The 22873-nt window shown below is 42.8% G+C and overlaps 1 protein-coding gene across 1 annotated transcript; it reads left to right on the top strand.

The window, feature by feature from the left end:
* The first annotated feature begins 5187 nt into the window (after positions 1-5187).
* LOC120742358 (mothers against decapentaplegic homolog 6-like) lies at positions 5188-22343 on the top strand. Its single transcript, XM_040045648.1, has 4 exons — positions 5188-6868; positions 8521-8574; positions 8982-9059; positions 21382-22343. Exons 1-4 carry the CDS (start codon positions 6127-6129, stop codon positions 22011-22013), a joined length of 1506 nt encoding a protein of 501 aa, XP_039901582.1. The 5' UTR covers positions 5188-6126; the 3' UTR covers positions 22014-22343.
* Positions 22344-22873: the final 530 nt, after the last annotated feature.

Raw genomic sequence — 22873 nt, 5'->3', positions numbered from 1 at the left:
GATCCTCCCTGGTGCCAGGAGTCTAGCACATGGGGATGAGTGTGTGCTGAGTAGAGAAATGCTCTGTTTATTTAACTGACGTAGTGATAACAAACGCACACACACACACATGATTTTTGTGTTTTCAGGGTTTGGGATATTCAAATGTTCAGTGTTAGTCAGTTAGAAAAAAAATGGTCACGCTGCTAAATATAAGGGTCCCTACAATCCCCTTTTTTTCTGATCTGGCTAAGCCTACCCAGATCAGAAAACATGAAATTGTTCATTAGTGAGTTTTTAATAGGCTGATTTTACTTTTTATGGAGCCGTGCTAGCTTTTAAGCTAAATGAACACCAGTACGCTTTAACAACAACAACAACAGCAAAAATGCTTGAGCTTATTTAAAATACGGTTCTGTGCTTTTATGCAATTATTACACACTGAGCGTGTTGCGAAAAAGAGACATGAAATCCCAAATTTTCCCAATCCGAACTTGTCATATCATCCTCACAAAAATTAAGATAAAAAATGTACGTCGACATCAGGCGGTGATGATTCCAAACATTCACGCAAGGTTCTCGTCACAATTATGACGGGAAAAGTTAAAGGTTTAGCAAATCTTTGGTGCTAACACTTGGAGCACTAAAAGTACAGATGTACAACCAAAAGCAAACAACCGTTGATGTCTTGTGTAAAATCCTCTGTTCAAGTTAGTTAACAGGTCAAATCAGTAGTTTTTTGTGCAAGCTGTTATTAGGACGTACAGTGTAGATAAGGCTAGTAAGTACTAGCAGTTAAGTGACGTCTTCCTGCAACACGGCGATCACCAAGGTTGTTATAGTTAAAACTAAAATAAAAAGTAAAACTTAAAAAAAAAAATTTATAAATGTTTTAGTTTTTTGACTTTTGAAAAAAAGAAGTTAAACTTGCTGATTTGATGAACATGGAAAACTACATAAAATTCAAAAAGATAATAATAAAGTAAATCTCAATTTCAGTATTTGTTAGTTAGTTAGTTTTTTAAATGCTATTACAGCTTCCTCGATGAAGCTTTGATGGGTATTTTTATTGAGACTCTACAGGGCGACTGTAGACTGTGAGTCAACACGCACGCCCACTCTGGAAAATACCTGAAACTAAACTGAAGTAAAAACAAAAGGTCAAAACGAAACAAACAAAACAAAACCTAATTACAAAATGCAAAACTTGATTAAAATTTTGTTTTAAGAGGTAAAAAGATTTTTTTAGAATTTTTTTCTAAATTTCATTGAATTTTTTTTTGCATTTCAATGAAATCTGCCTAAAGTGTGCAGGTTCCTGCTTTTACTTTTGATGTAATGCTACTTTTGACAACAATGTCTAGGAAATAAGGGCAGCCAGTTCTCAGGACAGTAAACCTTAATCCTCCACTGAGAGGGCCCCACTCTGAGTCTGCATAGGTTTACTGCTGGTGCCAAAAATCGAGATGTTTGAAGGCAGAAGATCAAAAGAAGGAATTGTGTTCCCAATAGCACCACAATCAATTTCATAGATTTAACACGGTGAAATGCAAGGCTTTTATGGATGTCTATGTCTTCCCATCGAATCAACTGTAAATCACAACAGTATTCCAAGCAGACTGGAATAAAAACACAACAGCGCTGACTGCATATCCATGGTGGTGCCAGTTATCACATGTCAGGAAGTATAATCCCAACATTAAACCCCAGTCACACAGGCCTAGAGACTGGTTGGTGAACCCTGGCAGCCACAGGTCAATAAGGAAATACGCCAATCAAATGAAAATGTGAATTTCAATCTTTTAATGGTTCCTGGAGGTCACACGGATTGTATGCCACCTTTACGTCGCTGAGTCGCCTTTGTGACTGGAGCTTTAGCTGGCTAAAATCTCTGGAATCATTGGACGTACTGATTCTGTAAAATAATCTTAATTGCTTTAATAGGACAACATCACAAACAGCAACTGGGAACCACTGTCAGTGGACAGTGCTGCTATGATGCAGTAATGGTGATGCACATGAGACTTGAAATCCAGAGTTAGTCATACCTCCACTTTGCCGCAGACTCTCTTGGCCCTTAAAAGTTGAAACTATCCTCCAAGTCATTTCATTTTTGTAAGTGTGAATTTGCTAAGACTACTTTAGCCTCCGGTATTGAGTAAGAAACAGCGGCGCCAGCAGAGCGACGGCAGACAACTCGAGTCATCAAATGACATGAAGTGGGCCTCATTCCCATCACTGCTTTTCCTCCCACATAACGTGGGCTTGAAATCATGTCCAACAGCGCGTGCAGCAGAGTGGTATTCATGTAAATCTTTGCACGAAAGCAAATCATCTTTTAAATGCTGAAATATTCCTTGAAGTCAGGATTGCTGATCCTGGCAGGTAAACCCTGTAAACGCTGGCCGTGTTGCTAACCCTTGGCAGTGTTTACATATGCAGAGTTTCCTATGGGCATCTGATTAAGAGGGCAGCCTGGCCTGAGTCCAGAGGTCTGGCTCGACATTATCTCCAGCACCCCTGACTGTTATTATAAGGGGGCCTCCTAGTCTCTCCGCTGCTAGCCTGTAAATGGCTGGGAGTGGACAGCCACAGTGTGTGTGTGTGTGTGTTTGCAGAGTAAACTGCCGCCTTGGTGGGGCAACATACTGTCTGCCATATCTCTGGTCTAGAGTAGAGCCATTAGGGGAGCGATGAAGCTGATGACATGTTGTTCCTGTGACAGGCCGCCTGGCCCCAGACTCCACTCTGCTGCCGCTGCAGCTGAGGGAGCCTACGGGTCTGCCGCTGGACAGACACAGAGACGCAGGGACGGCGTTTATTTTGGGAGGTGGTTTGGTGCCGGACACCCTGTCTGCTCTCCCACCAACCTTAACACACCACCACCCTCCTCTTCCCACGCTCTCAACGCAAATCACCGCCAACACACACACACCGGTGCACTTTTGCCAAAAATGATGACGGTGCTACTGACACATATTCTTTTGGAGGATCAGTTTGCACAAAGCAGTAAGAATAACAATAATAATAAAACAAGAAAAGTGTTTGATAAAACAGATCAAATGCATAATAATAAAGGAAAAAATAGATTTGTATGTAATTAATAATCTTCATTAACTGAATAAAATAGATCAATCTTATAAAAGCCATCTTCCAGTGAGCTTTTGTCTTCTAATTTGTTTTTCCTTGCAGGTTCAACAGTACCACATCTACTGAGTCGGGTATTTTAATTGAGCTTTGTTGTGATAACATGACAAAATTAATATAACTCCAAAAAAAGCACTACTTTGGGGTCAGCTTCTGTTGTTTAAATGTGCTGTAGGCTATAAATAAAATATACACATACATCAACACAACAAGGTTTAAACATCAGGTATATTTGAGGTATATATATATATATATATATATATATATATATATATAATTTATTAAAGAATTCAGTAAGCTACACAGTGAACTTAGAAGATAGAAACAAAATCTTGCTCCTATTACACTAGTGTCAGTCTGAAATCAATATCAGAAATATATTATATATCCAAATTTTTTATATTATATATCCAAATATCGATGCTATCGATATTTTGGATCGTTCAGCACTGTTTGAGTTCATTTGGGATTTCCATTACAGCTTTTTGTCTTCTAATATGCAAAATACCAAAAACCTGACCCCAAAGTTTTTCTGCTGCCTCTGATGTTTTATTAAACCCTTCTGAGCATTTGCAGGAATACATTTTACATTTATTCATGTGTTTAACTCAGCGGTTGCAGCAACGCTCGTCTGAATTTTTTTCTATTTTTCTGTTGGTTTGTTGGAGTCTGTGATAAATTTAGATAATAATAATAATAATTTATGGCTGTTGTTTTCCATGGCTGCTGTGACTCCAGTGACCTGTAAAACATTAAACTCAGGACAAAGCTCTTCCAAATCACTTCCTTCTTCCCTTTTTGCATATTTGCTTGTGATTGACTTACACAGGGGGACACATTTTGAACAGATGCCCAGTAAACCTCGCTGTAGCCACTCACAGACACTGCATCCTCTTCTTTGTCAACTCTCTCCTGCTGCCATTGCAACTTGACTCTCACTTCCTCTCATATAGACAGTAGGCACTGATCTTGGACTAGCACACATAACTGGACAAGCCATGAATAGACAGGGTTAATGCTTCTGTTATGAGGTGTGGACTTCCCCCCACCACATTGTAAGGAGTTGCTAAAATACCAGTTAGGAGGCACAGAGACCAGCACTGGACTAGTGCTATGCCACTGGGGGATGCCCTAGTCCCTTGCTTACACTCCAGGTGTTTATCCTGACCATCAAAAGGAATGTGGCCTTCAGTGTCTTCTTAAAGGACACTTCAACATGTGAAGGAGAGGAGCTAGGAACTGAACTGTGTGATTAATGGAGAACCTGCTGTATCAGTATCCCCTGTAAAACAATTAAAGAGTACATTCAGCATTGCATTAACTGAGTAATTATGTTGTACCACACCTAAACAATAAATGAATAAATAAATACAAACACACAGTCATCTATATGTTACTAATAATGTATTAATATTAGCTAATACTTACTCTTGTTAACCCTATTTCTCTTGCTTGGTCTCTGCTCAGGACTGAGCAGAGGAGAGCAGGATGTTGCGTCTTTAAGAGTTAAGAAACTTGAAACCGTGTTTGCGCAACAATCATTGCGGCTCCCAGCCGCCAAAGTGTCTAGACTGGCACATGATGGCGGGAATCAACCAATGGCTCCAGAGCTTTCCTCTGGGGCCCCGAGAGAGAGAGAAAGAGAGAGAGTCAACACCAAACGAAAACCAAGGCGCTGTGACTTTGGTTTCAAAATAAAAGCGTAAAAGTTCCGGAAAATTGTATCTTTTAGAATCAGAATTAGAGAGACTTTTAATCCCAGTAGGAAATTGAGTTGAGCATATATACAACAAACGTCAAACACTCATATAAAAGGAAGTGTAGAAACAGAGATATTAACAGATAAATATTAAGATAAGTATAGAGATATAGGTGTAGATATAAATATAAATGTAAATATACATATAAATATAAAAGGACACAAATATTTGTGCACATATATGTCCAGAAATGTGTCCAAACAAGAGCAAACAATCGAAAATAATACTATTAAATGTATAATGGCATTCTTTAATGAAAACAAGAAAGAAAGAAAAACTCCCAGGTTACTTTCAGGAAGTTTTACAGAAAATTCTGTCTACCTACGACACGCTTTTTAAACCTTATCCGTGGCAGTGGATTTGGCCTTTCTCACTCTACAGTGTGGATAAACGCTTTTGGATCCCCCCCAAACTTTCTCGTTTTAACTGCTGTATGTTTTATTTTGAAAAGTTACCATTGGATAATCCAGGTTTTATTCCGTTTGACTTGACTGAAGCTTGTGTCCGTGTGTGTTTGCGGGAGCGTGTGTGCACGTGTGAACGCGTGTGTTTGTGTGTGTGCGTCCGAAAAGTTCCTGCAGGGGAGTGGAGAGTGGAGTAATTCCAGCTCTCTTTAAAACAACTTCTCAGCACGGATTCCGTCCTGGAGTTTGGCACCGGAGTGTCCGATCATCTCTGCTTTGTCCCGGGACACTGACGCGGAGTTCCTGCATCCCACACAGCGACAGAAACCGAGATTTTAGTGTTGCAAGGATTTATTTTTCGAAACCAAGGAACCACGAAGGGATCGAAGAGGCTCTAGTCTGGAAAGTCTGGAAAAGTTCTGAGTTTCTGATTGTGATGGTCTTTCTGTTCATGTAAGCTGATCCTGGCCCTTTGGGCGGTCTGACTATGTTCTGTGAATTGTGTGTGGGACCTTCAGAGTGTCGGGGAGTTAACGGCTTTGTGAGAGGGCAGGCGAAAGAAGTGGCTTAATTGAGTTGGCGACAGCAGGTCACTGAGCAGTGACTGCATGTAGCCTTCTCCCTCATCAGATGTTCGGTGATGTTTAACGCGATGCGTGATTGATCATTACCTTCTAATGCTGCGAGGAAGCCTGGAAACGGTGACCACCGGCTGCGCACGCTGTGCGCACCGTGCACAAACTCACGGTCTTGTGCGTCGAGTGTAAATCGATGTGGCATCTCCCGAGAAGCGGACGGGACCGACGGGACTCATCCGAAACTGTTTAGGTTATCGTATGTTCAAGTCGAGACGCCCAGGTCTTGTACGGCGACTCTGGAGAAGCCGTGTGGTCACCGAGAGCGACGGGCGGGATGGAAGCAGACGAGGTGAAGGAGAGCGGAACGGTGAGTGGGGCAGACACTCGGGTAAGCTCCACAGACACGAGCAGCGGTCGATGACACACACCGACACGGCTCCGGGACTCACGGGGGAGGCTGGAGATCTGACAGAGGGCGCGGAGAGAGAGGACGAGGAACAGCCCGACGATGACCGGGGTGCCATGTGCGTCCCGGAGCACAGAGGCTCTCGGCGAGGACAGGAGAGCGACAGCAGGACGGTGACGTGTTGTTTGTTTGGGGAATGGGATTTCAGACCTCGGAGCTCTTACTGGGCCGCGAGAAAAGACGGAGCTGGCCCCTGTCAATGCGCACCGAGGCGTGGGGTGCTGGAGGAGGACCTTGCGAGCACCGCTCACGCTTTTTTGAAGAGACTCAAGGAGAGGTCTCTGGACGCCTTGGTGAAGGCTGTGGAGACCAAAGGAGGGATACCCGGCGAGTGCGTTATGGTGCCGAATACTGAGCTGCGGCTCGGTGCTCATCACATCTCTCCATACTATCTCCTTTGTAAGCTGTTCCGCTGGGGCGACCTGCCGCTCTCAGCGCGACTCAAACCGCTGTGCCACTGCCAGAGCTTCGGTGCGGTGGACAGCGCAAAGGTGTGCTGCAATCCTCATCACTACAGCCGCTTATGTGGGCCAGGTAAGGACACCGACACCGGAAGATAGGGGTTGTGGAATCAGAGAACATCGATCAAACTCATTAATCAGACATCATCCCTTAGAAAAGACCATTATAAATGCCTTAAACACCGAAATATCCACCAATATATCCAACCTCGAGATTGAGTTATCTGAAACCATCACACACACCTTCACGAGGGCCCCTGGTCTCCCCCCAGAATCCCCTCCAAGCTGATAGGCCTTGCAGAAAGTTAGTCTCATGCAAATAAAAAAAGTGTATTTAATGCTATATAAAGATTGATGACCTGTATATGACCTGTATAACTACAGTATAACGAATAACATAATATAATGGGGAATTCCAACAAATATGTATCGCTCGCCTGAGGCCTGCAGCTGAAGAAGAAAGTCAGTATTGTTAAAGTGTCAAGCATTTCTTTTCCTGCAGTTATTACAGATGAACTCATCATGCATTTGCAGGCGTCTAACTGGCTGCACTTCCAGCTGACAGTGCGAGTCTGTTTTTTCTTCTTGTGTTTTATCGTCTGTCTTACAGGTTTATGGTCTATTCATAACTCTTTTTTTTTTTTAAACTTTGGGCAACCATTACTTTGGTCCTTCTGCACATTCCAATTACGTTACACGCTTATTTCAATTTTCGCAAAAACTCTGGCGCTTCTCACATCATCCAAATGGAGGTCGCACTCAAGTTGCACTTAGGCTCTTTTTCCTCTGACAAGGAGGTCCTCCTCTTGTTATTTAGGTTAAGGAGTGCCGATAATATACAGTTTGCATAGTGCTGGCGCCAGACTGACTCGCTGGGTATCTGACTGACTGAGGACTCCGGCAATTACTGGCTCTGCTCTTAAAGGGGCCGCAGCCACAAACTTGTGTCCACTTTGGAGTGAAGGATTTATTCCAGCAGCAGCAGAATTATGGAGCTTTCAAAGCCGCTTTAACACAAAAGTCATAATGAGAGCTTGTGTGAAAGAACGGAAAGATAATGAAGAAGTAACAGGGGGTAAAAACGAAGCAAAGGCTTTTAAAAGTGCATCAGATAAAGACGCAAATATATTGTCTAGGGTGAAATACTTAACTGGGGGTCTGATGCAATGTGACTCGTGTTGATTAAGCATATTTATTTAAAAAGCTCCAAAGGAATTCCAAGATATGAGCTGTGCAAATATTCCCCACACTTTAAGTTTTTTCCTTGATCTAGGGTAGAAGGTATGTCGATACAAAGTGAAATTACAGACACACACAGCCTTATGAACATATTTTCCCATGAAAAATAACACAGTGTAAAGTTGATCTGCAGTGCTGCATTCAGGTCTTGCATGTGTTACCATTTGATATAACAACAGGTATGTTTAAAGACTTCCCTGAGGAGAAAATACTTTTTATGTGAGTGTAGGCTCTAGATTTTTTTCTTTTTAGGGGGGGGGGGGGTGTTAAGCAAAATGTCTTCAATTTTGAACTTACAGACAGAGTTCGACATGTTACATTCTTGTGTGCCTCCTTGCATAATTGTGCATCTCGTAAAACCTCCTGGACTTCATGCATCTTTACGATATGATTAATAAAACAGTAATGAACTAACTGTGCATACTGTGCGTGGTAGTCTTCATTGAACCTTTAGTTTAACCTCATGTTTTTTGGCTGTTCTTACAGAATCGCCTCCACCTCCATACTCTCTGTCCCGTTCAGATGAACACAAGCCACTGGGTGAGTTTGGAAAAAAAAAATGGCCACCACAAAACAAAGTAGGAAAGGAGTTCATTATATCTTTCATCTGAAAATACAGACTTTATTTGATATAAGACACTTGTGCTGAAAGAGACACATGATGGTGTTGTGTTATGATAAAACAGTCCCCTGTTTCATTGATCTGACAATTATGCTTTCAGATTAACGGATTGATTAATCATTTTGTGCACTGTCAAAGAAAGTCCAAGGTGTCCTATCGATAGTCTAAAAATCAGCGAAGCTTGAGCTTTAATGACGAGAAGATTTTTATTGTTTGATAAAGGATTCAAGGAGTGCTTGATTACCAAAATCATAGTTGGGGGGAAAAAATTAACCTGGATCTCACACTTCTACTGTATGCCTTTGCTTTTTCTTACATTTCCCAGACTCATCTCTGTCTTACACTGAAACTGCGCCACCCCTCTTCTCCAATCCGCCTCTCAATATGCCAAGAGACTACACAGGTGAGTAACTTGCATAATAACTGCTGGCTTTTTTGCTTTTCCTGCAGTGCATGATGAAGAAAGCTGATTCTGAAGAAAGGAAAAGTTCTCACAATGAAGTTTGGAAACACAAATGGGGAAAAAGTTTTTGAGACAGGCATCCCGTCTGAATGTTTACATAAAAGCCAAATTATATTTGCTGGTGGTGTTATGTTGTGCTTTTCCCCTGTTTTCAAAGGCCGCAAAGGCAACAGAAAACTCCGCTGCATAAAGCTTCTATTGTCAGAGAGGCACGGAGGGCTCGGTGGGGGTCTGGGGTCTCGCTATCTAGATGCCACAGCAGTGTAGGCTTTCTGTCTCTCTTTCCCCCGTCTATGCTTTCTGCACAGCAAAATATTTCACTGCGACGAAGCTGCAATAAGATCCCTGTGCATACTCTCAATCCCCTTTTGCCTCTCTAACCACCCATCCCCCTCTTTCCCTCTTTCTTCCCTCAAATCCCTTCATTCCTCTCTGCAATTGAGCAGTGGAAAGAGGCTGGCACTTTGGGGGCGGGGGAGCTGAGCGGCTCTGATGAGGCGGCGATGTAGAGCTCTGTGTGTGTGCACGGACGCGCGTGTGTGTGTGTATGCGGTAAAGGGGGAGAAGGGGCTCAGGGCTGCTTTGGACAGGAAACAGCCCCCTCTAGATGATGAAACTGGAGCTTTATTTGTTTACGTGCTGGGGTCGGGTGGAGAGGTCCTCACAGTGTTAGAAGAAACCCACAAACCTACTCGATCAAGCCTCCCCGAGCCCGCTTGTGGACGGTGTTGAAAGGTGAATGGGCAACCTATGAAGTCTGCGTAGTGTAGCCATGGTATCGTTGACCTTTATGAGGAGTCACTGAGGATTTTCTTTTTGGAGGAGGGGGTTGTTGTGCCCAGAAGTTAACTGGAGACCTTTAGTTAAAGTTGATGTTGGAAGCAGAAGCAGTTTATTGAGTTGTTATGCGCGTTTTCCAGGGGCAGAGCCTTAGCCAGCTTTTTTAGCAATACTGAGGTCGGCAGTCCTCCCAAAGCACACGTCACCCCTCTCAGAAGAGTTTGAGCTGAAATGCGAGCAAGAAGATGCTTTAATTGCAAATAATATAAACTGTCCACCTGCATTCACCCTACAAATCAGTTTTCTGTTGAACACCATCATGAATGTGTAAGATTGCTTTTTGGATAGTTTTGGAGAAGTCATCCACAGTTGTTTATCAATGACTAACAGTCACTGCACACTTTCTGAGGTCAAACAATTTATCTGATTTGTGAAAGTGTTCTTATTTTAGCAGACTGTGTCCCAAATCATCCACACTCGGTCAGAAGTCCATCAAATGTCAAGTTTTTGACTTTCTGAGTAATGAGTGAGGGGGAACCATCTATTGTTTGCCTGTCTATATGAATGGAAGTGTATCAGCTTCCTTACAACATGTGGTGTGTCGAGTGTATAGACAAGTTAGCTTGTGTGTGTGTGTGTGTGTGGTCTCTGATCCCCTGCCCCCCACCCCAGCACTCTGGAGCCGAGAACCAGAGCGGAGGCCAAGAGGCATGAGTAGGAGTGAGACTTGGGTAAACAGAGGCAGCCAAGAAATCTGCATGTAGCTTTTGTTGTTAGCTCTGACAGGTTAGAGGACTCCTGTTTTGAGCTACAAGCTGGGTGAATAACAGGAAGTGAGCTGAACGCGAAGCCTACTTAAACATGTATCAGAATGAGCGTAGCTGTCACAACCTCCCCCCGAAAAAACCCCTTGATGTTGGTAAGATCTTTCAAGAGTGCAAATTAATCTCTTTTATTGTGCAGGTAATCCTTTGGCATATCATCTAAAGCTTGCAGTGTTTTCTTTAGGACAAAAACAAGCGTTGGACATGTGCTTTGGCACTTTAGCATCTTTTTTCATTCCTTTAAAAACCAGCTGTGTACTCACAGCTTTAAAAAAAAGCGCAACAGCAGGGTGTGGTCCATACATACCTTTGCCCTGGCCTCTTTTATCATTCAATCAGTTAACGTTCCCTTTAAACCACAACAAACAGCTCTGCCTTGAAAAAGAGTGTTTCTGCTGGAGGTTTAGTAGACTTATATCTGCTGGGATCGTCCCCCTGTGACTCCAACGAAATGTGCCGTTCAGCTGCTTGTGTGTGTTGTGTGTGTATGACAGGGAGAGAGACAGGGAGGAATTTCTGTCTGACTCGGTGATAAGATCGTCTCAAAATACTCGCATAGGGGTTCTATCAGGGCAAACACACACACACGCTTTCACCAATCACGCGATTTGTTGGAGGGGATTTTTCCTCTTTGTACCTTTAAAATCGATGTATAACTGAACAGGCCTGCTGAGTACTGTACTTGAAGGTGTGTGCTGGCTTTTCTCTGATTCTTCTGACTGTAAGTTTTTCTCTTGTAGCTTGGAATGAAATTTGCTTTTTCAGGCACGGACAGTGTTGTGGCTGTCAGTTTGGAAATGTAATGAAATTTGGTCCTAATGTGGATGAGACTAATAAATGGCTTCCACTTAGCATAGCCAATGGGTCAATCTAAAAAACAAAGAGGTCTTATTAGCCTGAGCTGACATTAAAAGTTAAGGTGTTAGTGTAACCGGTCTGTTCCTGCATTGTGTCTGACACTGAAAGACCTCCAAGTAAAAAACGTGCCCACTTCAGCTCCTATAACCAAATGTAAATAGGACGAGAGTTAGCTCAACCCACGCCAACTAACAAGCTAGCAAGGCTTATCTGTTCATGCTAGCATTAGCATTGCCTATACACATACGCCGCACACACGTACCACATATTCACAGCATCTAGTAAAGACAGGCGTAATTATGACAATAATGAACCAAAAACACACAATCAGAAACATCAGGGTGGATAAAAATATAATTAGTGTTGGAAAAGAAATGAAACTGACCTCTCCCACAGGGGAATCGAAGAAAAGGGGAAAAGCCCAAAGGGGTACCCCAAATTTATAGGGTTGCACCAAAGAAGAAGAAAAGGATAAGAATAATGAAGATAACTACAGGCTTGGAGGTCCTAAAAGTCAGATATACCGGGAACAGTTTGGGGTTTCGAACACATTTTATGTAATTATAACAATATGTAATTTATGACCCGGTTACATTAGCACATTTGTGTCAGCTGTACAGGTTAGCTTCTAAAAGCTGTAACTGTGTTCTAAAGTTTGATATGGAGGAATTTAGTATTGACAGCATCTGCACAGAAATGTTAGAGCCTTTTCTGATTTCAGGGAAAAAATATTGTTTGATTTCTAACAATAATAGACTTGGTACCTGATGGTTACCTGCTTTGGTATAGTTGGCTGGACAGATTCATGGTTTCTTAGAGCAGTGCTCATTGGTTTCATAGGCAAGATGAGCGGCCAATCAAAAACAGCTATCAAAATTTAAACGTATAACTTATTTGAATTACTGTAGCAGTTAAAAAAACACATTTTTTTGAAAGGTCTCGATAACGGAGGGCTGATTGTACATTATTGTCGTAATCTTCGCTGTTGTATGTGAGAACCCTGGGCAATGAGTTCTGTTTGTGGTTTGTTTAAAAGTGCTGATTTCACAATGCATCCATCCTTTTCTTGTAAAACTGGAAAACAATAAATCTATCTGAGGGGGGAAGCAGTTAAACGTATTCTCCCAAACTAATGTAGTACATCTAGAAACAAAGACCTACACTTGATGGTGTTGCAAATTAGTTGGAACACATTTGTTGTCTGGCTTTAGTTTAAAAACAAAAATAAAATGTGCTCCTGCACTGTATGTAAGTCTTTTGTAAACTCCAATGTAGTAACGCTGTACAAAGAGTTTCATTTTTCTCGCCAAAGGTAAATGCACCTGATTAAATTTAATTCATGGTGTAATATAATTGTATAACTATGATAATCCCAACACTAGTTGCAGATTTCCATACATCGAATAACAACTTGCAAACCTGCTTTTTAAATACTGAGAAAGGCAATAAATAGAGAGCTGATTGTAGCTTCTTCGGCGTCGATCAGCAGTCAGGATGTGCCATTTACTGGATAAAAACAGAGCTATGTGACATTCCCATCCAAACACGAATCAGATGACATCAAGACAGTTTCTGGCCATCATGTTAAAACTCGCAGCGTAACAACATGCTAACTGTTACCATGTTGACTCTAGCACATAAACTCTAGCATTTGGTGTTAGCAACTAATTCTGATGCATTAAAGTCATGCAGAATTGCAGAATGAGGTTTCATATTATTCATAAGCGGTCCCCTGTCATCACACCATCACATAGCCAAAAAAAAGTAAGGATTTTATAGGTGTAGCTCATTTGTAAAACCTTTATTAGTAAGTTAAAATACAAACGAATGCATTTTTTCTCCCCACTGTCGCCAAGTGCTTGGTCAGAGGAGACTGTTTGATTGTTGGGTTTTTCTCTGTCTTATTGTAGAGTCTTTACCCTACAATATGACGTACCTTAAGGAGACTGTTGGTGTGATTTTGTGCTATATAGATACAATTGAATTGAAATTAACTGAATTTGCGATTATCTCAATTCTCATAATTTTATTTAGGCTGACTGTTGTCGACTCTTTCTTTAGTTTATTTCGTGCTGCTTCACGCGCATGTTTAAACACTGCGTGCAGATGCATCTTACTCACATTTTCAGCACGTAACATAAAATGTATCATAAAATGTAAATACTTACATTCAGCCTTGGGATAAATGTTATATTTTTGGCATAGATGTTGTGTTTCAGCTGCTTTCTTGTCCTCCTGGTGTGTAATGAGTATAACAAGCTCGTTTTACTAGCATTTCAGTGAGCACTGTGTATGTTACTCACCACATTGTCAAGTGTGCCGTATGCAGATTCATGTACATTTGACGGAACTGAGAGTGTAGCTAAACAGTGCCAAGAGTTTGTGATTTCTTTGTCATCTTTCACCATATGACATTCTTGTGCATGTCAAACATTTGCTCGTCTTCTTGTCATTAGCCCCTGGCTTTTGAACATGTGGAAACAAGTAAGGCAATGATACTTAGAGGACATTAGTATGGCCTGGATGAAATGAGGTAAGACAAGAGGACTGGTCCCTTTTTGCCCTCAGTAATCATATTTTGGGGGCTTGTTTGGTTAAGCAGAGCGAGGTATCAGCCAAACATCCTGTCTCAAAGCCCTGTCTGCACTCACAGCAGCATTAACCCCATGAATTGGCTCTTTGACTGATGTGGCACGACCTAGGAATGTTGGGAAATTGGGAAGGTGAGGGGGAGCGGGGTCTCCGAGTAAAAGGAGTAGGTGGGGGATAAGGGGAGGAGGGGGTCTGACTCTTGGGAGTGACATGTGATACATGTTTGAACATATCGCCGTTAATACTTAAGAAACGTGGAGTGGAACTGACATTCTTGGAAGTTTGGAAGCAGGCAGTTTTAAGAGTTTTGACGGTGCTCCCATGCTACGTTTAGCTCAGAAGGTTTTGGGGAATTCGCCCACCAAAGCGATGCTGCTCTCAAGTAAAGGCTTTACTCTCAGAAGTAGAATATTAAATTAGATACCTAGATTAAACAAAACAAAAAATGTTATCACTTTCAGATGCTTGATAAATTGTTCAAAGACACAAAATAAACACCCGCATTCTGCCGTGTCCGGTGAGAATCCCTCTGCCGCCGCCTGAATGGGTCCTCCCGGTGACCTGAACCTCCAGTCTGTTTGCTGGCACGCGTACAGCACTTGCTCCTATGCCTGACTGAGACACATTAGACTATGGAATTCAACATCAAGTGCCGGCCCATTAACCATTTGCCATTTCCTCAAATATTTTCCACTGCGCCTCTTTTTCACTACAAGCATTTTTCACTACAAGCAGCCGCACGGGTGAGGGCGCAGCACACAACTCGCTCAGTTTATTGTGTTTGTGACCTTTTTTTTTTTTTTTTTTTAACACATTTTGGACTGAATGCCATGTTATTACAGCCCTGCTCCCAGAGAAAATACAGCAGTGAAGGGAATATCTGGAAGATCTGACAAGTTCTGGATGTGGCATTTCTCTCAGTTGGAGAGCACCATTATTAAACTTTTCATGGTTTTTATTTTGCAGTTTAATTCTGCAGTGCTCTTCCCATAACTTTGACCTTTTGTGGCTTAAACCAAAGCACAGACCAGGTTAACATCTGAAAGAAAAGTAACAAATAAGAGTAAAGTTAGATTTCAGATTTTCCAGGATAGCAAACAAATGTTAAAAAGCAACAAAAAAAAAGAAATAGGGATAAGTGATATTTGAAAACATAGAGGTGAAGTGAAATATATATTCATGTTGATTAACCAGTAATTTAACATGTGTGTGTGTGTGTGTAGAGACAGGGAGACAGAGAGTAATTGTATGTTTGTTTCTATCAGATAAAAAGGGTTAATGGTTTGTATAGATGGACTTTCTGATAGCAGGCCCAGAACATGTCAGCCACACTTACCAAACCCTCCAGGTTCCCTTATTTTATTTCCCTATAGAAAAAAAATAGAGGGGTTTAATACTTTCCAACTTTTAAAAAAGATTTCATTTCTTCTGGCTCTGTCTCAAATGTAATCAAAAAGCTGTAAAATCTGTACTCCCTGAGTGTCCGAAGCTCTAGTTTTGACACATCACGTGCGTCACATCGCCTGTTGGGGCGAAGATGCCCCCCAAAAGCAGCCAACATGAATTATAGCGTATGTGAGTATCTGAGGTCCCTGTGCCTAGAATAGATTGCTTGAGCGGGTTGTGTTTTCTTGATTTTCTTTTTCATTATGATAGATGCGGCAGTAGTGTGCATATGTTTAAACGCCGCGTGCAGATGCATCTCGCAGACATTTCTAAATGAAGCAAAGTGAATCAGCAGGCTTCCAAGTTCATACACTAAGAAGACGTTACATATTTGTAGCCATCCTGGTGATTAAGCAAAGGTTGTTGTTTCATTGTTCACAAAAACCTTTTCTCCTCTCTTTCATTATCTCTTCTGCTCTTGCTCCCTTCCTGCCCTTACTGAAGATCCACCTCTGCTGTTGCTTCTCCACAGTTCTTCTGCTTGCTTTTTGCTCTCGTAGTCTTGCTCTCCTCTCTTTCGGCCCATGTTGTCAGGCAATCACAATTTAAAATAAGGTTTAAATTACAGGACTGGCTGTGGCTTTCCGTTGTTCCCTCAGAGTTTTTGCCAACTCGCAATTTGGCTTTTAATGGAATCCTGCCATGCTGCTGAACCTAAAGATTCTTTGCAGATGTCGACAGACTCTGACTCTATGAAATGTAAGAAACTGTCGGCAGCACCGTGAGCTCCAAAGGCAACCCTGAGCTAAGACGCACGTTAATTAATATTTGCAGGTATTTTCAGGACTTGTAGCCGCCTGTTCACCCCGCTTTGGAAATCACTTTTGACAGCATTTGTCATCATTTGATTTTGATGACCGAATGACGAGAAATAGTAAATGTGCTCTTGCACGCGTCGCCCTCCGCTAAACGACTGCAGGCCCTCGTGTCACCTCGCTTTCGGTCCACACTCCCGCGTGCACGTCTGAGCTGGAGTTTCACATTCTGATAATTCTCCCAAATTACATTTTAGTGGAATTCCATAACTCCTTCTTCATAGTGGAACAAATGGATCTATTCCACCAATAAACGCGTGTAATTATGTTGTGAGGAGTGAAGGCCATATAGTCGGACCACGTGAGGCTCAATGAGAGACTTGTCAACTTGACCCCTGTGACTGACTGCGGGGAGGGTGGGTGGGGGGAGGAAGTGTTGAGGAAGAGGGCCTGTCCAGGAATGTGTTGGGAGGGGAGAATTGTCAACTACCGAGCTCTGAAGCAGCCCTGCGTCTGCTTTTCGTGCCTCCGTTCAGACGTTAATCATCTTTCTTTGAGTCATTTGTGCACTTTAAACTATGCATTGTCTTAAGCAAGCCAGATTTAAGACTCTAAGTCTTTAGTGGTGATGATACCTGCGTATGCATCTCTGGTGGCTCTGTAGGTGCACGCACAGTTGCATGTATAGGAGAAGCACAATGGGAATAAAAAGGTAAAAACTGACCACAGATGAGATCATCTTGCAAAGCCAACTGTGTGCAAGCCATTTACTTTCACAAATTTTTTTTTTTATGGCCAAGGTGATGGCATAAACGCGACAGTGGAGTTGTCCAGGATGCGAGTTGTATGCAAAACCTGAGACATTCCTTGGCTCGAGTTGTTTGGCACTTTGAAGTAGCAGCAGAAATGCAGGAAGCTCGTTACTTTCGCTCTTCCTTTCTAAACCGCCTCCGAGCACTTCTCCCTAGGAATTTTACAGGGACACACTGTAACTTTACTTCAGCTCAGTCGGGTCGGTCCAAAGGACGTCTCCAGCTGGCGAGGCCAGGTTTGTGTCTCTTGTGCCGTTAAACACGAGACATCTCCAGTCACACACCGCTCCATCACACAGATCCACTTCACAATGGAAAAAAAAAGAGGGAGAAGGAATGAGTGTGTGTGTGCAGGAATGCGTGTTTGTGCGCGTGTGTGAGCAAGAGCCCCACTGTGTTCGACTGTAAAGGCCACGTCTGGCGATAAGGCAGCCCGCTGATGGTAGAGATAGTCGAGACGCCAGCTTAAATGTGGCTTGCTGGATTGAAGTTTTTTCCCTGTAATGATAGTTGTCTCAAACAACATAGAATCTACCATTTGTAGGCAGGGAGGGGTGTCTCTCTCTCTTTCTCTCTCTCACTTTTTCTCCGTTTTTTCCCCACCTTATTTGATTTTATTTCTACTCTTTTAGGATCTTTGGCATTAAGTTGAATCAAAACAAAGCATTTTAAAGGCGACCGACGATGGTCAGTAGCTAAATTCTATCCTCCCTTCTCGTCCCTCTGTCCCCCTCACACTCCCTCCTCATCCCCGCCCGCCCCCTTCCCAACCCACCCACTTCTTTCAGCACAGTGGAAGAGTCTAATAACTGGAGGGGAATCTAATCCTTGGCACTGGATGAAAGACGAGGGTCTCCCTCCCTCCCTCTCTTTCTCACAGTCTCTTTCTCTCTCTTCATTTTTTCCTTGGATGCTGGTTATGCTTGGCAGGTTCTCGCTCCCTCTCGTTCCCCCGCTCCCTCTCGTTCCCCCACTCCCTCTTTCAGTCTACCCAGTCTCTCTTTTCCTCTGTCTCTCTCTTTTTTACTCCTCTGCTTCCCGTCTTTTCCTGCACAGCTTTATTCCTCTCTTCTCTCCAGGTTACAGTTTGGAGGAGGAAGCCTCCACTGTTCAGACTGGAGTAAGAGAAAACAAAGCAGGAAGTTTGGAGGAAGTTAAAGTAGCTTCACAGCTATAGACATGTAAACAGCCAGCTTATTAGCATGTTTGCTTCACATATGCAAGACCCAAAATATGTTCATAACCAGTTAAGCTTTTATGCATCATTTTGTCTGCTGAGGGAGTGTCACATCATATTCCCAACATTGTTACAGGAGGGAAAACAGAGAGATGCGGAAATGTGAGATAAAAGATGAGTGCTGGCGTCCTCGTTTGAAGTCCAGGTTTAACAATCTGTGAGCATCCGGCAGGAAACTGACTGTCTGACCTCTGAACTTTGATTGCCACTGCCTTTTACTTTGTTTGTGCAGTAAAGTTGCAGCTTGTTGTCGTGTATATTCCCACCTTTGTTCAACCCCTAAAGTTCAGTGGGCGTCTCGGTGAGATTGGCACTAAGAGACAGCGATTTTGAAATGAAATAACAAAGGCTACTTATCTAATTGGTAAACAGGGCTGTTAAATAGAGGTTGGCTTAAATGCTTGCAGGACTTTGTAATTGCTGCCAGCCCACGTACAGATGCGGGCATGCATGCACACCAACAAAGTCCCACAGACACACACACACACACACAGCTTTTTGACTTCCTCCAGTTGAATATAAACATGCTGATAACCTCCAGCTTCAACCCCTCTTTAATAATTCCATTGAAGAAGTCGGTTGCCCTCCTCCTCCTCCCTCCCTCCTTCATCGTTCTCACACAAGCTGGTTACACCTTTACTTGGATGATAGCCAGGCCGAGCGTGATGACACCGAGGACTCTGCCAGAAACATTAAACATGCCTCGCTGTCAAAATGCTGGTGGAAATTTTGATCTAGTGTTTTGAACTTTACAGCAGGTCAGTCATTCTTAAATTTAATAAAGTCTGCACAAGCACACTTCAGGCGTGCATGAGACCATAAATAAAGAGAGCAGGAGGAGATTTAAATTCTTATGAGTGCTCGTGTCTTCTAGCTGCTGCCTCTTATGTTTCTATTTCCAATATACTATCCAGCTATGAATACTGAGGGTGTCTGAAACGTAAAAAAGCCAGCCTTTAAAACCATATTATTTGCCCCATCATTCATCATATGATTGAAATTAAAGTGTGCTGTGCCTTTTGAAAGAAAACCTTAAAAGTTCCAGTTTGTTTTAAGTCTTCTTTGGGAATTAAGTTGATCGTGAGCTCATAAAGTCTCCCTGTGTTTCCCCAGACATGTTTGCGTTGCCTTATTACAGGGAAGAGCATGCCTTGTAAAAGTGTGTGTTTGTGTGTGCGTGAGCGAGCCACGAAGAGATAGAGTGGGAGAAAGAGAGCGATCCTAGCTAGCCGTGCAGCCCGCTCTCTTATTGGAGAGCTGTAAAAACTGCAGTCCGCAGGAGTTGCCAGCCTGGAATTCACTAATGACACACGTGGGCCTCAGATGAGAAGTGCAATTTTGTGTGTGTGTGTGTGTGTGTTACAGTCATACTGTTTGGATCAGAGGGCTCAATTTGTGTGCGTACGTGGGCATGTGTGAGGCCCTGTCTCATCATTTTCTGTGTGTGTTTGTGCTCGTGTGCAACCACTCACATCTCTTCTACATTTACCAACCCTTCTTCTCTGAAACCCCTGAAATGAAAATGGCCGGGGCATAAACACAAAAAAGATCTCGGCCCTCGTTTCACTTTCTTCTTTTAAAGCAACCCGCCATTGGGAGAAAGGCTGCCGCCATTTTGGCCCCTGGTAAATGAAGTCGAGGGTTTTTTCGCTGGAATATGAAAGGAATGGGGCCACAGGCACATGGGTCTTTAAATCTTCTGTGTCAATAGAGTCTCTGGAGCAAAATAATGGCATCACTCTGTGTGGGAGTTAATGTGAGCTGATAGCATGAGGGCTGGGGGGTCAAGGGTTCATGGGCTTGCGCTAGGTTGACAGAGAGCTGAATGCTTTCCACCCCAGACACCCCGCTCTAAAACCTCCTCTTTAACTCCGGGCCTGAAAGAGGCTTGCAGAGGGTGACGGTGAGGAGATGTCAGTGGAGTTAACAGTTTTAACCCCCTTTTCAAAATACCGCAACCGGTGACTAACTAAAGGGAAGAGCATGCGTCCATGCACCTGAATGGGTATAAAAATGATGTGAATCATTTACAGCATCGAGTATTGGGACATTTTGTTTATCATTTATCAGGGGAGGGAGACCGTGGTCAACACTCATGTCCATGTGTTCTTTTTTTTAATTGTTTTTAGATATTGTTACAAAAGAGGAAACAATCCAAGAGATGCATTTAGGACATCCAGAGAATGCTAATTTTACATGAAAGACAAACTAGAAACAAAATAACAGCATTCATCTGTCTTTGATCTTTCAATCGTATAAAAAACCTTGAAGCACAAGGAATTTGAGATGGTCCCCTCTATCATCACGGTCCTTCCTCTAGAGCTCAGTCAAAGCAAATAAATGTTCTATAGTACTGAGATGTGGTAACTTAGGTAAGCCCCTTTTAACCGTATGCTGTAACCATTCACGCCATTCAGCCATTGCGGGCTGCATTGACCCGAAGTGTGGTAACATTTCTCGGGAAGTTGCATCGTGAGTTACAATGTAGATTTCCAGAAGAAGTCCAATCTAATGAACTGTGGGTGCATTTTCACACATCAAACTGTGCTAAAATAAAGCCTTTCTCCACTTCCTAGAAAGTGATTTCCTGCTTTCAAAACAGGCATGTTTTCTGTGGCCGCGTGAAACCTGCTGTAGTTGTGTTAGTCTGATATATTTTGAGTGAAAAGGTTGTACTTAAACAAGATTTTAACACACAAGGTTCACACAAATTGACGACCATCAACTTAAAAAGTGAAGTAGATCGACTGATAGCTACTTCCCATTATTCCTTTTATTGATGAGTCAGAACAGATTTCAGGGATAGCAATATAAAGATCCATTTATGATGTTCTGATGTTGTTGACTTGTGCTCAGCAGCTAAAATGTCTTTTATATCATCTCACACTGATAGAAAAATTAAATACACTTTACTGCTACGACCATTACCTCATCCACTTCCTTTCCTTTTCTCTTCAGACACTGGTACCTCCATCGGCTCGGTGACCTCTGGCGGACATCGCTCTCACTGGTGTAGTGTTGCTTACTGGGAGCAGCGCACACGCGTGGGTCGCCTTTATCCAGCCTACGAGCCCTCACTCAGCATCTTCTATGACCTACCTCAGGGCACTGGCCTCTGTCTTAGCCAACTCCAAGCCAATGCCTACCATAGCCGGCGTGACGACCCAGGGAGCCACAGCTTGCTAGGTCATCACGGACATCACAGGCACGGAGGGAGCAGCAGCAGCAGTGTGCAGCAGATACGCAGTAAAATTGGTTTCGGCATCGTTCTGAGTCGCGAGCCGGACGGAGTTTGGGTGTACAATCGCAGCCAGCACCCGGTGTTTGTTCACTCGCCCACTCTGGACCCGCCCAGTGCTCGAGGGCTAAACGTGAAGAGGGTGATGCCGGGCTTTTCTCTCAAGGTGTTCGATTATGAGTGCTCCAGCTGGATGGCAGAGCACAGCGTAAAGCCCGAGAGCCAGGAGGGGCCCTGGGACCCCCACAGTGTTCGCATCAGTTTTGCAAAAGGATGGGGGCCCTGCTACTCCAGACAGTTCATCACTTCCTGCCCCTGCTGGCTGGAGGTGCTGCTCAATAACCACAGATAGCACGCGCACACACGCTCATAGACTCACAGGAAGCGTCCTGATCCAGTATCCTAATTGTAATCTACCTAGATTTAATATAAAATTTATATATTATATAAAATATATTATACTTGTAAATATTTGAGTCATTTTTACAATGCAATTATTTATGTATAGTGTAATGTGTACATGAACAAAATAAAAAGGAACAAGAATATGCACTTTTGCCTCTATATATACATTACAGATTCTCAGCGTTGTTTCGCAAACATAAATATGAAACTCTCATGATTTAGCAATTCCATTGAAAAGTATGCCACACACACATTGTCAATAAAGTCTTTGTATGAAGTGAATGTTTCCGTCATGTTCTTGAGTGCTTGTACCTGAGCTTTGGCTTGCTTGACTTGTATGCACATGCAGGTTTATAACATTGTCATTAATAGGATCCATTAAAGGTGAGTAACTCATTCCTGAGAAAGGTTGTTAATGTTTGAACTCAACAACCAAACAAGCACGCCTCTTCCTTCAGTGCAATCGACTTTACATAAAAGATGCACAGAGCCACTGAAACACCATCGAGTGGTAAGTAAAATTCTGTCTTGAAGCCTCTGAGCTTTTTAGTCATTGTCATTTCCATCTTGGTGTTTTGAATTGAGGTCTGATGAAGGAGCTGTGGACCTGACCTTCATACTGAGGACACGCCACACTCAGACGGTGTGAACTGTTAACTACAAGGTAGCCCAACCTAATGTACACCCTGCTTTGGCATGAGGTCATTATCCCATAGACTTCAATACCATCAGACTTCTCTGCAGAGCCATGGTAGTCCTCCACCCCCTGTTGAATATTAGAAACAATTGACATTTAAGAGACTTCCA

This window comes from Simochromis diagramma, unplaced genomic scaffold, assembly GCF_900408965.1.
Source record: "Simochromis diagramma unplaced genomic scaffold, fSimDia1.1 OVJJ01000079.1, whole genome shotgun sequence".
NCBI classification, from domain to species: Eukaryota; Metazoa; Chordata; class Actinopteri; order Cichliformes; family Cichlidae; genus Simochromis; species Simochromis diagramma.
Note: the sequence above shows the minus strand (reverse complement) of the source record. Positions and strands in the feature narration are given on the sequence as shown.

Coding starts and splice junctions, on each gene's coding strand:
- LOC120742358 (XM_040045648.1), top strand. CDS start 6,127: ATGTTCAAGTCGAGACGCCCAGGTCTTGTACGGCGACTCTGGAGAAGC. Junction 6,869..8,520: donor CAGCCGCTTATGTGGGCCAG/GTAAGGACACCG, acceptor CTGTTCTTACAG/AATCGCCTCCACCTCCATAC. Junction 9,060..21,381: donor TATGCCAAGAGACTACACAG/GTGAGTAACTTG, acceptor TTTTCTCTTCAG/ACACTGGTACCTCCATCGGC.